At 52.2% G+C, this 16070-nt stretch overlaps 1 protein-coding gene across 3 annotated transcripts in view; it reads right to left on the bottom strand.

The window, feature by feature from the left end:
* Positions 1 to 16070, bottom strand: part of LOC124011302 (dystrophin-related protein 2-like) — a 281037-nt gene that overhangs the window by 49123 nt on the left and 215844 nt on the right. For all 3 annotated transcript variants that reach the window (XM_046324529.1, XM_046324530.1, XM_046324528.1), the window contains 3 exons: positions 7418 to 7538; positions 5236 to 5347; positions 4775 to 4931 (listed from right to left, as the gene is read on the bottom strand). In XM_046324529.1, the coding sequence (XP_046180485.1) occupies positions 4775 to 4931; positions 5236 to 5347; positions 7418 to 7538 (390 nt within the window). The remainder of the gene's footprint in view (positions 1 to 4774; positions 4932 to 5235; positions 5348 to 7417; positions 7539 to 16070) is intronic.

The raw sequence follows: 16070 nt of genomic DNA, 5'->3' as shown, positions 1-16070 counted from the left end.
CTCTCTCTCTCTCTCTCTCTCTTCCTCTACTGTACCTCTCTCTCTCTCTCTCTCTCTACCTCTACCCCTCTCTCTCTCTACTGTACCTCTCTCTCTCTCTCTTCCTCTGCTGTACCTCTCTCTCTTCCTCTACTGTACCTCTCTTCCTCTACTGTACCTCTCTCTCTCTCTCTTCCTCTACTGTACCTCTCTCTCTCTCTTCCTCTACCTCTCTCTCTCTCTCTCTCTCTCTCTCTCTTCCTCTACTGTACCTCTCTCTCTCTCTCTCTTCCTCTACTGTACCTCTCTCTCTATCTCTCTCTCTACTGTACCTCTCTCTCTCTCATTCTATTCCTCTACTGTACCTCTCTCTCTCTCTCTACTGTCCCTCTCTCTCTCTTCCTCTACTGTACCTATCTCTCTTTCTCTCTCTTCCTCTATTGTATCTCTCTCTCTCTCATGAAGAGCCATGTTAATTTAGCCCTGCCTGCCACGGTCAAGACAGTGAAAAAACGCTGTGTATTAACAAGTAAACAAATAACTGGCTGGGAATTCAACATCGGCCAATCAACTGAGGGGACTTGAACTCCCTTCTGTCATATCAACATGTCTCTGGGGTCATCTGTCGTATTTCAGCAAGTCATAACACCTAACATCTCAGATTGTTCTGAAATCGTTTCTGTTTTTTTAGAAACAGATAAGATGAGCATTCCGGAAGCATTATTTTCTTGAAATATAATTTGATCTCTGAGAAATTAAGCGAATTGATTGCACCCAAATTGGCCATTCTAATTTATAGGATTCATATAATATTCAATAATTATAGTACCTGTTATGAGATTTTTATGACTAAATGATGTATACGTTTAAAGTAGAACTATAACTAACATAATTCTACCCTGTCTTTATATAATGATAAATAATGTTTGTTCATTAGGAAGGGGTTATGTAGCATAGACCTAGGAAGAAAGGAATGTATGTGTGTCGGAAGAGAACGAAGAGAGGCATTAACCTATGTTTGAACCGACCCGGCTGTAACTGGGGAGATAAGATAGGACAGGGACAGCCCCTCCAGAGCTCTCGTATCTGGGGGAGACTGGAACTGTCAGCTGAGTGGTAATAAACTGTGGTGAGACTTCATGAGAAAATCCCAAGGTTGTATGTATGTGTGTAGGTTAAGAGAATATTATAAAAGGAATGTCTTTGTATATGCATGGTAGAACTCTCTAAATAAACATTCATGACTTTGTAGCTGGGCCTCCGTCTGATTCATTCCAACTAGTTTCCTACAAATTCTGGGTTTCAGGCTGAGTAATCAATTCATGACAGTACCAGTACCTAACCTCGTGACAGTACCTAACATCCAATTTGGACCAAACTTTTTTCTAACAATGAGTAAGACATGAGGAATCCAAAGAAGTGGTCAAAAGCCAACCCGGGACCCCCCCCCCCCACATCCCACGCCAATCCCACCCCAGCATTGAGTGTATGTATCAGTTCTCTATGTCTGATGAGTAGTATGGAGCTGTGTCTCGGAGTCTTGTTTCTTCATCCTCTGTGATGTATTCTCAGAGAAATTAGTCATTTAAGTTGTTGGATTTATGTCCCATCCTGCATCCTGGTAGACCAGGGTCTGACCAGTAGATGGTGCTGTTCCTGCTAGGTGATTCTTTGTTCAAAGAACCCCACCACATTCTTCAAGGGACAGTTTGTGTACTTTTTGCACAGGTCAGTGCCTATTGCCCCAAAACTATTTTTGTTGTTGTTGTTGTTGTTATGTTTGTATTCATGGATAGATGGATGTACTGTATGCATGTATGTATATGAGACTTTATTTTGCAACTCTGACACTCGTCGGATGTGGCCAGGCTGGCAAACTATTGCAGACTACAAAGGGAAGCACAGCCGCAAGCTGTCCAGTCACACGAGCCTACCAGATGAGCTAAATTACTTTTATGCTCGGCTTTCAGGCAAATAACACTGAAGCATGCATGAGAGCATCAGCTGTTCCGGACGACTGTGTGATCTCACTCTCCATAGCCAATGCGAATAAGACCTTTAAACAGGTCAACATTCACAAGGCCGCAGGGCCTGATGGATTACCAGGACAGCTTCTACCCCCAAGCCATATGAACATCTAATAAAAGAGCTACTCAGACCCCTATTTTATGCAGCTGCTACTCTCTGTTTATTATCTATGCATGGTCACTTTAACTCTACCTTCATGTACATATTACCTCAATTACCTTGACTAACCGGTGCCCCCGCACATTGACTCTGTACCGGTACCCCCTGTATATAACCTTGCTATTGTTATTTTACTGCTGCTGTTTAATTATTTGCTACTTTTATTTATTTTATACTTATATATTTTTTACTTCACACTTTTTTCTTAAAACGTCTTAAAGGGCTTGTAAGTAAGCATTTCAGTGTAAGGTGACCTGTTGTATTCGGGGCATGTGACAAATAACATTTGATTTGAGTGTCTTTTAAGTCCAAGTGGGCAGGTCACCCTGACGATGCAGGACACTATAATAATAAAATAACTCAAATCGCACAGAAACACTCAACCCACATTCAGTCAATACTAACAGAGCTCCAATGATAACAGAAACACTCAACCCACATTCAGTCAATACTAACAGAGCTCCAATGATAACAGAAACACTCAACCCACATTCAGTCAATACTAACAGAGCTCAAATGATAACAGAAACACTCAACCCACATTCAGTCAATACTAACAGAGCTCCAAAGATAACAGAAACACTCAACCCACATTCAGTCAATACTAACAGAGCTCCAATGATAACAGAAACACTCAACCCACATTCAGTCAATACTAACAGAGCTCCAATGATAACAGAAACACTCAACCCACATTCAGTCAATACTAACAGAGCTCCAAAGATAACAGAAACACTCAACCCACATTCAGTCAATACTAACAGAGCTCCAAAGATAACAGAAACAGGGCTAAGAGAGCAGATGGATGGAGATACAGATCCTCCATAATGACAGTGAAATTACAGCCATCTAGACAGCACAGTGGAGGAGCCTCTTTACAGCTGATAAATTAGTGAGTGTAGCTAGAGGGATCAATAACTTTGGAGCGTTGTCTCCATATCTAATCAATACAGTTGGATCTAGTCGTGTTTTCAGGCACTACTTCATCTGTGTCCATTCCATCGCTGTTTATTTTTTTCCCACTAAATCATTTCTGGGGGAAATGACATCCACAGATTTTGTCTGGTCCTGGTGGCGAGGCAGAGGGTAGACACAAACACACGCGTGACACACACAAACACGAAGACAGGCACGACACACACACGCTCACATGAACACACACAGCTTACTATTTGAAGCACACTCAGTTTGCTTAATATTTCGGACACACCCACGCAGGTACTGTACGTACAGTGGAAGTCAGAAGTTTACATACACCTTAGCCAAATACATTTAAACTCAGTTTTTCACAATAACTGACATCTATTCCTAGTAAATATTCCCTGTCTTAGGTCATTTAGGATCACCACTTTATTTTGAGGATGTGAAATGTCAGAATAATAGTAGAGAGAATGATTTATTTCAGCTTGTATTTCTTTCATCACATTCCCAGTGGGTCAGAGGTTTGCATACACTCAGTTAGTATTTGGCAGCATTGCCTTTAAATTGCTTAACTTGGGTCAAATGTTTCGGGTAGCCGAATAAATTGGGTGAATTTTGGCCCATTCCTCCTGACAGAGCTGGTGTAACTGAGTCAGGTTTGTAGGCCTCCTTGCTTGCGCATGCTTTTTCACTTCTGCCCACACATTTTCTATAGGATTGAGGTTAGGGCTTTGTGATGACTACTCCAATACCTTGACTTTGTTGTCCTGTCCATTTTGCCACAACCTTGGAAGTATGTTTGGGTCATTGTCCATTTGGAAGACCCATTTGCGTCCAAGCTTTAACTTCCTGACTGATGTCTTGAGATGTTACTTCAACACATCAACATAATTTTCCTCCCTAATGATGCCATCTATTTTGTGAAGTGCACCAGTCCCTCCTGCAGTGAAGCACCCCCACAACATGATGCTGCCACCTCCGTGCTTCACGGTTGGGGTGGTGTTCTATGGCTTGCAAGCATCCCCCTTTTTCTCCAAAACATAACAATGGTCATTAAGCCCAAACAGTTCTATTTTTGTTTCATCAGACAAGAGGACATTTCTCAAAAAAGTACGATCTTTGTCACCCTTGTGCAGTTGCAAACCGTAGTCTGGCTTTTTTATGGTGGTTTTGGAGCAGTGGCTTCTTCCTTGCTGAGCGGCCTTTCAGGTTATGTCGATATAGGACTCGTTTTACTGTGGATATAGATACTTTTGTACCTGTTTCCTCCAGCATCTTCACAAGGTCCTTTGCTGTTGTTCTGGGATTGATTTGCACTTTTCGCACCAAAGTATGTTCATCTCTAGGAGACAGAACGCGTCACCTTCCTGAGCGGTATGACAGATGTCAATTAGCCTATCAGAAGCTTCTAAAGCCATGACATAATTTTCTGGAATTTTCCAAGCTGTTTAAAGGCACAGTCAACTTAGTGTATATAAACCTCTGACCCACTGCAATTGTGATATAGTGAATTATAAGTGAAATAATTTGTCTGTAAACAGTTGTTGGAAAAATGACTTGTGTCGTGCACTTAACCTACTTCCCCAAAATATATTTAGTTAATTAACAAGACATTTGTGGAGTGGTTGAAAAATTTGTTTTAATGACTCTAACCTAAGTGTATGTAAACTTCCAACTTCAACTGTACCTTGGTGGCGTCAATGTGGTCCTGCAGGGAGTCGATGAAGAGGTCCCCTACAGGCTCCCATGCATCCCGAACGCCCTCAGCTTGCTCCAGGGCCATCGCCAGCTCCTCCATGGCTGCTTGCGTCTGCAGCAGTCGCTCCAGGGTCCGCTCCATGTGCCTGAGTCACACACACTACTATTTAACTACAACAGTTCTTTTCTACAACATCATTTTCAGTTTTAACCACTAACCCGTTAACTTCAACCCAACAAATCACCCTAATAACTGAGCATTAACCCCAAGTCTCCAACTTAACCTTATTTCAGTCATAGCTTTTTCCTTAAACTGCCAGGTGGTGCACAATGCTGACAAAATACAGACCCAACGATATTTGAGCATAGGCAGGGTAAAAACATATCTAGCCAATCAGAATCATGAGTAGGTTGTAGCCCAATAGAGTGGGCCTGTGTCGTATATCTGACCTGTGTCGGTCCACGCAGCGGGCAGTCAGCTTCTCCCACAGGTCACTGGTTACATTGGCCTGCTTCCAAACCGAGCGACTCACGTTCAGGATCCGTTTCCTCGGAGACACTTCTGGAGGGGGATGAGATGATGAAGAGGGGCAAGGGGTGAGGGAACGGGCAGCCAGGCAGAGATAGTGGTAGACTCAATGTGTGCAAACATCAGTAGAAAGAAACATGGAGAAAGAGTGAGAAATAAGGGTGAGAGCCAGGGAGTATTGGAGGGTCAGAGAGAGAGTGTTGGGAGTGTTGGAGGGTCAGATAGGGAGTGTTGGAGGGTCTGAGAGGGAGTGTTGGGAGTGTTGGAAGGTATGAGAGGGAGTGTTGGGAGTGTTGGAGGGTCAGATAGGGAGTGTTGGAGGGTCTGAGAGGGAGTGTTGGAAGTGTTGGAGGGCCTGAGAGGGAGTGTTGGGAGTGTTGGAGGGTCTGAGAGGGAGTGTTGGGAGTGTTGGAGGGTCAGAGAGAGAGTGTTGGGAGTCTTGGAGGGTCTGAGAGGGAGTGTTGGGAGTGTTGGAGGGTCTGAGAGGGAGTGTTGGGAGTGTTGGAGGGTCAGAGAGAGAGTGTTGGGAGTCTTGGAGGGTCTGAGAGGGAGTGTTGGGAGTGTTGGAGGGTCTGAGAGGGAGTGTTGGGAGTGTTGGAGGGTCAGATAGGGAGTCTTGGAGGGTCTGAGAGGGAGTGTTGGGAGTGTTGGAAGGTCTGAGAGCGAGTGTTGGGGGGTCAGATAGGGAGTGTTGGAGGGTCTGAGAGGGAGTGTTGGGGGTCTGAGAGGGAGTGTTGGGAGTGTTGGAGGGTCAGATAGGGAGTGTTGTAGGGTCTGTGAGGGAGTGTTGGGAGTGTTGGAGGGTCTGAGAGGGAGTGTTGGGAGTGTTGGAGGGTCAGATAGGGAGTGTTGGAGGGTCTGAGAGGGAGTGTTGGAGGGTCAGATAGGGAGTGTTGGAGGGTCTGAGAGGGAGTGTTGGGAGTGTTGGAGGGTCAGATAGGGAGTGTTGTAGGGTCTGTGAGGGAGTGTTGGGAGTGTTGGAGGGTCTGAGAGGGAGTGTTGGGAGTGTTGGAGGGTCAGATAGGGAGTGTTGTAGGGTCTGAGAGGGAGTGTTGGGAGTGTTGGAGGGTCTGAGAGGGTGTTGGAGGGTCTGAGAGGGAGTGTTGGGAGATTTGGAAGGTCTGAGAGGGAGTGTTGGAGGGTCTGAGAGGGAGTGTTGGGAGTGTTGGAGGGTCTGAGGGGGAGTGTTGGGAGTGTTGGAGGGTCTGAGAGGGAGTGTTGGAGGGTCTGAGAGGGAGTGTTGGGAGATTTGGAAGGTCTGAGAGGGAGTGTTGGAGGGTCTGAGAGGGAGTGTTCGAGGGTCTGAGAGGGAGTGTTGGAGGGTCAGATAGGGAGTGTTGGAGGGTCAGAGCGGGAGTGTTGGAGGGTCAGAGAGGGACTGTTGGAGGGTCAGAGAGGGAGTGTTGGAGGGTCAGAGAGGGAGTGTTGGGAGTGTTGGAAGGTCTGAGAGGGAGTGTTCGAGGGTCTGAGAGGGAGTGTTGGGAGTGTTGGAGGGTCAGAGCGGGAGTGTTGGAGGGTCAGAGAGGGACTGTTGGAGGGTCAGAGAGGGAGTGTTAGTGCTGATGCTTGCCAACACCAGAATTGGGGAAAAAAGGAGGAGGGGGAAACCGTGAGAAACATTTTGTTGGGGGCAGAGAGAGAGTTCACCACCTGTCTTTTCCCCATGCCTGCCACAAGCGGTGGAGAGCAAAAGGATGCTGGGTGGATGGGGGAGGGAGGGAGGAAGGAGGGAGGCAGAAAGCCTAGAATGCTGCATTATTGATTTGACCAGATGGTGTGAGCTGGATTAATTGGTCCCGACCCAACTTCTCTCCCCAAACATACATCCTCTGATCCACTCTGATACAGCAGGACAGGTAGCTGCTAATCAGACCTAATGGTGGATACACACCTGCTGGAGACCAACTTAATGAACTCCCTATTTATCTCTGCTCTCACTACTCACATCTGATTTAGGTGTGTGGTGGGGTGGGGTGCGTGTGGTGGGGTGGGTGTGCGTGGTCAAGTGGGGTGTGTAGTGGGATGGGGTGGGTTTGGAGGGGGGGGGGGTGGATTGTGTGGTGAAGTGGGGTGTGGCCACGGTGTGGCCATGGTTGGCCAGACCTTTTCCGTCGGGCAGCGTCTCCTCGGGCTCCTGGAAGGGGTGCTGTGTCAGGAACGCCTGGGCAGACTCCAGCACCGAGTAGATGAAGGGCCCCCGAGACTTGACATCCTCCATGAAGACCTGGAGACAGACAAGACAGACAGTGGCCCACAGAAAGATGGAAGCATAGTACAACCACAACATGAATGGGCTCATTATAAATGACGCATACACACATGTATACACTAATTTCAATACATAGACAAGAACAATCTCTACAGACATGCACATGTTGGCACACACACGCATAAAGACAGCAAGAAGCCACTGGCAGGACCCCGTAGGACTTCCTGTCTTTCTGTACTACTGTCTCAGGGCTGTGAGAGCCTATGGAAGAATAGAAGGCCAGGAGTACACAGAGTATCGGTCAGCTGGCCTCCTCACAAAGATCACCCAATTAGCTAGAGAGGCTGGCTCCTCCTGGCTCTTTACCTGCAACTCTGCTCAAGTAAATCATGGAGACCTTAAACTGCCTGAGTACACACACATTATCCAGATTTCTACATCACGTTTAAAAACCAACACAATGAAATGAATGACTCCACGACGGCCCCTGAAATGGCACCCTATTCCCTACATAGTGCTCTACTTTTGACCATGAGGCCCATAGGGTCTCTGAGAAACCTCTGAGTCCCACCGTCACCGTCAACCAGCCTCTATCTAATCTCCATTCACTACTCATCTACACTAGGTAAAAACTTGAATCTTCATGCATTAATACAGTAGGAGAGTGACATATATTTCCTCCCTCCATGTCATTTATTTAGGAAAAGTCAGAGGCGCGATCCTCTTAGTATATGAAGAGATTACCATTTTTTTAAAATGTGAAATCTGCTAGACTACAAGCTTACTTTCCCCCGTGGTGAGCAGTGACTGTCTTTCAGTGCCTATTAAACCCCACAACCGCAGCCAGTCATTCCCTGATAACACCAGACTCCCTCCTCGCTGACGGAAGTAATTACGAAACCCCGCTGAACTGACAAATACAACCGACGCTAAGCAAACATGCAAAAAATCTGATCTGTGCAGGAGCTGTAGTTCTTGATAAGATTTCCTGCTGAGGTTACTAAGGAAAGTAGGACTGTAACTCGCTTTTCTCATTTTTCTCAGGGAACGGTTGCTACCCTAGGAGGAATGGGGGGGGGTTGCTTCCCCCCTCAGGCCTCCGCTGCGTTAAAACTTTAATTCCAGTTAAATTTCACACTGAGAGGTTCCATCATTAGCTGAAGGAACATTCAAAATAAAGACTTCAGCTCCGATTAGGCTGCATTATGCATGCTGGAAGAGACGGAGAAGTCTGAGGAAATGGTTTCATTACCCCCTCCAAACATGTTGACAGTCCCCCATTTATGTTTGGGGCCCTCAGAGACCCCATTACACTGAGCTTTCTCACAACACAGAAGACATATCCAGCTTTCATCATCTCTCTGTTCTGTAGATGATTTGATTCTGCACTACACACACATATACTTAGAGCGAGCACACACACACACACACACACACACACACACACACACACACACACACACACACACACACACACACACACACACACACACACACACACACACACACACACACACACACACACACACACACACACACACACACACACACACACACACACACACACACACTGAAAGGGACACATCCCTACATTCCAAAACACAGCAGAATAAATCTACTTAAGATCAATAATTCTCATTTCTTAAAACCCTTTAATTCTCTACAGAAAACTCAATGCAATTTCACTCTCCGCTTTGTCGGAAAGGTTTTAGAGCAACGGTGCGCTTGGGGAGTGGGAACATCTTAGATAGATTATAAAGGAATACTGCATTTAAAATGGGGACAGAAAAGAAAAGTGGTGGTGGAAGGAAACAGGGTTGGAAAGAGGGGGGTGGAGAGGAGAGGAGGGGGAAGGAAACAGGGGAGGGAAGAGGGTGGAGAGGAGAGGAGGGGGAAGGAAACAGGGGAGGAAAGAGGGTGGAGAGGAGAGGAGGGGGAAGGAAACAGGGGAGGAAAGAGGGTGGAGAGGAGAGGAGGGGAAGAAACAGGGTTGGAAAGAGGGTGGAGAGGAGAGGAGGGTAAGGAAACAGGGGAGGAAAGAGGGTGGAGAGGAGAGGAGGGGGAAGGAAACAGGGGAGGAAAGAGGGTGGAGAGGAGAGGAGGGGGAAGGAAACAGGGGAGGAAAGGGGGGTGGAGAGGAGAGGAGGGGGAAGGAAACAGGGAGGAAAGAGGGGGTGGAGAGGAGAGGAGGGGGAAGGAAACAGGGGAGGAAAGAGGGTGGAGAGGAGAGGAGGGGGAAGGAAACAGGGGAGGAAAGAGGGTGGAGAGGAGAGGAGGGGGAAGGAAACAGGGGAGGAAAGAGGGTGGAGAGGAGAGGAGGGGGAAGGAAACAGGGGAGGAAAGAGGGTGGAGAGGAGAGGAGGGGGAAGGAAACAGGGGAGGAAAGAGGGTGGAGAGGAGAGGAGGGGGAAGGAAACAGGGGAGGAAAGAGGGTGGAGAGGAGAGGAGGGGGAAGGAAACAGGGTTGGAAAGAGGGTGGAGAGGAGAGGAGGGGGAAGGAAACAGGGGAGGAAAGAGGGTGGAGAGGAGAGGAGGGGGAAGGAAACAGGGGAGGAAAGAGGGTGGAGAGGAGAGGAGGGGGAAGGAAACAGGGGAGGAAAGAGGGGGTGGAGAGGAGAGGAGGGGGAAGGAAACAGGGGAGGAAAGAGGGGGTGGAGAGGAGAGGAGGGGGAAGGAAACAGGGGAGGAAAGAGGGTGGAGAGGAGAGGAGGGGGAAGGAAACAGGGGAGGAAAGAGGGTGGAGAGGAGAGGAGGGGGAAGGAAACAGGGGAGGAAAGAGGGTGGAGAGGAGAGGAGGGGGAAGGAAACAGGGGAGGAAAGAGGGTGGAGAGGAGAGAGGGGGAAGGAAACAGGGTTGGAAAGAGGGTGGAGAGGAGAGGAGGGGGAAGGAAACAGGGGAGGAAAGAGGGTGGAGAGGAGAGGAGGGGGAAGGAAACAGGGGAGGAAAGAGGGTGGAGAGGAGAGGAGGGGGAAGGAAACAGGGGAGGAAAGAGGGTGGAGAGGAGAGGAGGGGGAAGGAAACAGGGTTGGAAAGAGGGTGGAGAGGAGAGGAGGGGGAAGGAAACAGGGGAGGAAAGAGGGTGGAGAGGAGAGGAGGGGGAAGGAAACAGGGGAGGAAAGAGGGTGGAGAGGAGAGGAGGGGGAAGGAAACAGGGTTGGAAAGAGGGTGGAGAGGAGAGGAGGGGGAAGGAAACAGGGTTGGAAAGAGGGTGGAGAGGAGAGGAGGGGGAAGGAAACAGGGTTGGAAAGAGGGTGGAGAGGAGAGGAGGGGGAAGGAAACAGGGGAGGAAAGAGGGGGTGGAGAGGAGAGGAGGGGGAAGGAAACAGGGTAGGAAAGAGGGGGTGGAGAGGAGAGGAGGGGGAAGGAAACAGGGGAGGAAAGAGGGTGGAGAGGAGAGGAGGGGAAGGAAACAGGGGAGGAAAGAGGGTGGAGAGGAGAGGAGGGGGAAGGAAACAGGGGAGGAAAGAGGGGGTGGAGAGGAGAGGAGGGGGAAGGAAACAGGGAGGAAAGAGGGGGGTGGAGAGGAGAGGAGGGGGAAGGAAACAGGGGAGGAAAGAGGGGGTGGAGAGGAGAGGAGGGGGAAGGAAACAGGGGAGGAAAGAGGGTGGAGAGGAGAGGAGGGGGAAGGAAACAGGGGAGGAAAGAGGGTGGAGAGAAGAGGAGGGGGAAGGAAACAGGGGAGGAAAGAGGGGGTGGAGAGGAGAGGAGGGGGAAGGAAACAGGGGAGGAAAGAGGGGGTGGAGAGGAGAGGAGGGGGAAGGAAACAGGGGAGGAAAGAGGGTGGAGAGGAGAGGAGGGGGAAGGAAACAGGGGAGGAAAGAGGGTGGTGGAGAGGAGAGGAGGGGGAAGGAAACAGGGGAGGAAAGAGGGGGTGGAGAGAGAGGAGGGGGAAGGAAACAGGGGAGGAAAGAGGGGGTGGAGAGGAGAGGAGGGGGAAGGAAACAGGGGAGGAAAGAGGGTGGAGAGGAGAGGAGGGGGAAGGAAACAGGGGAGGAAAGAGGGGGTGGAGAGGAGAGGAGGGGGAAGGAAACAGGGGAGGAAAGAGGGGGTGAAAGGAGGGGAAGGAAACAGGGGAGGAAAGAGGGGGTGGAGAGGAGAGGAGGGGGAAGGAAACAGGGGAGGAAAGAGGGGGTGGAGAGGAGAGAGGGGGAAGGGGGGAGGAAAGAGGGTGGAGAGGGAGGAGGGGGAAGGAAACAGGGGAGGAAAGAGGGGGTGGAGAGGAGAGGAGGGGGAAGGAAACAGGGGAGGAAAGAGGGGGTGGAGAGGAGAGGAGGGGGAAGGAAACAGGGAGGAAAGAGGGGGTGGAGAGGAGAGGAGGGGGAAGGAAACAGGGGAGGAAAGAGGGTGGAGAGGAGAGGAGGGGGAAGGAAACAGGGGAGGAAAGAGGGTGGAGAGGAGAGGAGGGGGAAGGAAACAGGGGAGGAAAGAGGGTGGGTGGAGGAGGGGAAGGAAACAGGGTTGGAAAGAGGGGGAAGGAAACAGGAAACAGGGGAGGAAAGAGGGTGGAGAGGAGAGGAGGGGGAAGGAAACAGGGGAGGAAAGAGGGGGTGGAGAGGAGAGGAGGGGGAAGGAAACAGGGGAGGAAAGAGGGTGGAGAGGAGAGGAGGGGGAAGGAAACAGGGGAGGAAAGAGGGTGGAGAGGAGAGGAGGGGGAAGGAAACAGGGGAGGAAAGAGGGGGTGGAGAGGAGAGGAGGGGAAGGAAACAGGGGAGGAAAGAGGGTGGAGAGGAGAGGAGGGGGAAGGAAACAGGGAGGAAAGAGGGTGGAGAGGAGAGGAGGGGGAAGGAAACAGGGGGGAAAGAGGGTGGAGAGGAGAGGAGGGGGAAGGAAACAGGGGAGGAAAGAGGGGGTGGAGAGGAAGAGGAGGGGGGAAGGAAACAGGGGAGGAAAGAGGGGGGTGGAGAGGAGAGGAGGGGGAAGGAAACAGGGAGGAAAGAGGGTGGAGAGGAGAGGAGGGGGAAGGAAACAGGGGAGGAAAGAGGGGGTGGAGAGGAGAGGAGGGGGAAGGAAACAGGGGAGGAAAGAGGGGGTGGAGAGGAGAGGAGGGGGAAGGAAACAGGGGAGGAAAGAGGGGGGTGGAGAGAGAGGAGGGGGAAGGAAACAGGGGAGGAAAGAGGGTGGAGAGGAGAGGAGGGGGAAGGAAACAGGGGAAAGGGGGTGGAGAGGAGAGGAGGGGGAAGGAAACAGGGGAGGAAAGAGGGGGTGGAGAGGAGAGGAGGGGGAAGGAAACAGGGAGGAAGAGGGGGTGGAGAGGAGAGAGGAGGGGGAAGGAAACAGGGGAGGAAAGAGGGTGGGAGAGGAGAGGAGGGGGAAGGAAACAGGGGGAAAGAGGGTGGAGAGGAGAGGAGGGGGAAGGAAACAGGGAGGAAAGAGGGTGGAGGAGAGGAGGGGGAAGGAAACAGGGGAGGAAAAGAGGGTGGAGAGGAGAGGAGGGGGAAGGAAACAGGGGAGGAAAGAGGGGGTGGAGAGGAGAGGAGGGGGAAGGAAACAGGGGAGGAAAGAGGGGGTGGAGAGGAGAGGAGGGGGAAGGAAACAGGGGAGGAAAGAGGGGGGGAGGAAAGAGGGGGTGGAGAGGAGAGGAGGAAGGAAACAGGGAGGAAAGAGGGGGTGGAGAGGAGAGGAGGGGGAAGGAAACAGGGGAGGAAAGAGGGGGTGGAGAGGAGAGGAGGGGGAAGGAAACAGGGGAGGAAAGAGGGGGTGGAGAGGAGAGGAGGGGGAAGGAAACAGGGGAGGAAAGAGGGGAGGGGGTGGAGAGGAGAGGAGGGGGAAGGAAACAGGGGAGGAAAGAGGGGGTGGGAGAGAGGAGGGGGAAGGAAACAGGGGAGGAAAGAGGGGGTGGAGAGGAGAGGAGGGGGAAGGAAACAGGGGAGGAAAGAGGGGGTGGAGAGGAGAGGAGGGGGAAGGAAACAGGGGAGGAAAGAGGGTGGAGAGGAGAGGAGGGGGAAGGAAACAGGGGAGGAAAGAGGGTGGAGAGGAGAGGAGGGGGAAGGAAACAGGGGAGGAAAGAGGGGGGTGGAGAGGAGAGGAGGGGGAAGGAAACAGGGGAGGAAAGAGGGTGGAGAGGAGAGGAGGGGGAAGGAAACAGGGGAGGAAAGAGGGGGTGGAGAGGAGAGGAGGGGGAAGGAAACAGGGGAGGAAAGAGGGTGGAGAGAGAGGAGGGGGAAGGAAACAGGGGAGGAAAGAGGGGGTGGAGAGGAGAGGAGGGGGAAGGAAACAGGGGAGGAAAGAGGGTGGAGAGGAGAGGAGGGGGAAGGAAACAGGGAGGAAAGAGGGGGTGGAGAGGAGAGGAGGGGGAAGGAAACAGGGGAGGAAAGAGGGTGGAGAGGAGAGGAGGGGGAAGGAAACAGGGGAGGAAAGAGGGTGGAGAGAGAGAGGAGGGGGAAGGAAACAGGGGAGGAAAGAGGGGGTGGAGAGGAGAGGGGGAGGAAACAGGGGAGGAAAAGGAAACAGGGGAGGAAGGAAGAGGGGGGGTGGAGAGGAGAGGAGGGGAAGGAAACAGGGGAGGAAAGAGGGGGGTGGAGAGGAGAGGAGGGGGAAGGAAACAGGGAGGAAAGAGGGGGTGGAGAGGAGAGGAGGGGGAAGGAAACAGGGGAGGAAAGAGGGTGGAGAGGAGAGGAGGGGGAAGGAAACAGGGGAGGAAAGAGGGTGGAGAGAAGAGGAGGGGGAAGGAAACAGGGGAGGAAAGAGGGGGTGGAGAGGAGAGGAGGGGGAAGGAAACAGGGGAGGGAGGAGAGGAGGGGGGAAACAGGGGAAGAGGGTGGAGGAGAGAGGAGGAGGGGGAAGGAAACAGGGAGGAAAGAGGGTGGAGAGGAGAGGAGGGGGAAGGAAACAGGGGAGGAAAGAGGGGTGGAGAGGGAGGAGGGGGAGAAACAGGGAGGGAAAGAAACAGGGGAGGAAAGAGGGTGGAGAGGAGAGGAGAAGGAAGGGGGTTGGAGGGGGTGGAGAGGAGAGGAGGGGGAAGGAAACAGGGGAGGAAAGAGGGGGAGAGAAGAGAGGGGGGGAAACAGGGGAGGAAAGAGGGTGGAGAGAAGAGGAGGGGGAAGGAAACAGGGGAGGAAAGAGGGTGGAGAGGAGAGGAGGGGGAAGGAAACAGGGTTGGAAAGAGGGGGTGGAGAGGAGAGGAGGGGGTAGGAAACAGGGGAGGAAAGAGGGTGGAGAGGAGAGGAGGGGGAAGGAAACAGGGGAGGAAAGAGGGGGTGGAGAGGAGAGGAGGGGGAAGGAAACAGGGGAGGAAAGAGGGTGGAGAGGAGAGGAGGGGGAAGGAAACAGGGGAGGAAAGAGGGGGTGGAGAGGAGAGGAGGGGGAAGGAAACAGGGGAGGAAAGAGGGGGTGGAGAGGAGAGGAGGGGGAAGGAAACAGGGGAGGAAAGAGGGGGTGGAGAGGAGAGGAGGGGGAAGGAAACAGGGGAGGAAAGAGGGTGGAGAGGAGAGGAGGGGGAAGGAAACAGGGGAGGAAAGAGGGTGGAGAGAAGAGGAGGGGGAAGGAAACAGGGGAGGAAAGAGGGGGTGGAGAGGAGAGGAGGGGGAAGGAAACAGGGGAGGAAAGAGGGTGGAGAGGAGAGGAGGGGGAAGGAAACAGGGGAGGAAAGAGGGGGTGGAGAGGAGAGGAGGGGGAAGGAAACAGGGGAGGAAAGAGGGTGGAGAGGAGAGGGGGGGAAGGAAACAGGGGAGGAAAGAGGGTGGAGAGAAAGGAGGGGAAGGAAAAGGGTTGGAAAGAGGGGGTGGAGAGGAGAGGAGAGGGGGGAAGGAAACAGGGGAGGAAAGAGGGTGGAGAGAAGAGGAGGGGAAGGAAACAGGGGAGGAAAGAGGGTGGAGAGAAGAGGAGGGGGAAGGAAACAGGGGAGGAAAGAGGGTGGAGAGGAGAGGAGGGGGAAGGAAACAGGGTTGGAAAGAGGGGGTGGAGAGGAGAGGAGGGGGAAGGAAACAGGGGAGGAAAGAGGGTGGAGAGGAGAGGAGGGGGAAGGAAACAGGGTTGGAAAGAGGGGGTGGGAGAGGAGAGGAGGGGGAAGGAAACAGGGGAGGAAAGAGGGTGGAGAGAAGAGGAGGGGGAAGGAAACAGGGGAGGAAAGAGGGTGGAGAGAAGAGGAGGGGGAAGGAAACAGGGGAGGAAGAGGGTGGAGAGGAGAGGAGGGGGAAGGAAACAGGGTTGGAAAGAGGGGGGTGGAGAGGAGAGGAGGGGGTAGGAAACAGGGGAGGAAAGAGGGTGGAGAGGAGAGAGGGGGAAGGAAACAGGGTTGGAAAAGGGGGTGGGAGGGGAGGAAACAGGGGAGGAAAGAGGGTGGAGAGAAGAGGAGGGGGAAGGAAACAGGGGAGGAAAGAGGGTGGAGGAAGAGGAGGGGGAAGGAAACAGGGGAGGAAAGAGGGGGTGGAGAGAGGAGAGGAGGGGGAAGGAAACAGGGGAGGAAAGAGGGGGGTGGAGAGGAGAGGAGGGGGAAGGAAACAGGGGAGGAAAGAGGGGGTGGAGAGGAGAGGAGGGGGAAGGAAACAGGGGAGGAAAGAGGGGGTGGAGAGGAGAGGAGGGGGAAGGAAACAGGGGAGGAAAGAGGG

Source organism: Oncorhynchus gorbuscha, linkage group LG23 (assembly GCF_021184085.1).
Source record: "Oncorhynchus gorbuscha isolate QuinsamMale2020 ecotype Even-year linkage group LG23, OgorEven_v1.0, whole genome shotgun sequence".
Lineage (NCBI taxonomy): Eukaryota > Metazoa > Chordata > Actinopteri > Salmoniformes > Salmonidae > Oncorhynchus > Oncorhynchus gorbuscha.
The sequence above is the reverse complement of the archived record's forward strand: the minus strand, read 5'-3'. Positions and strand labels throughout refer to the sequence as shown.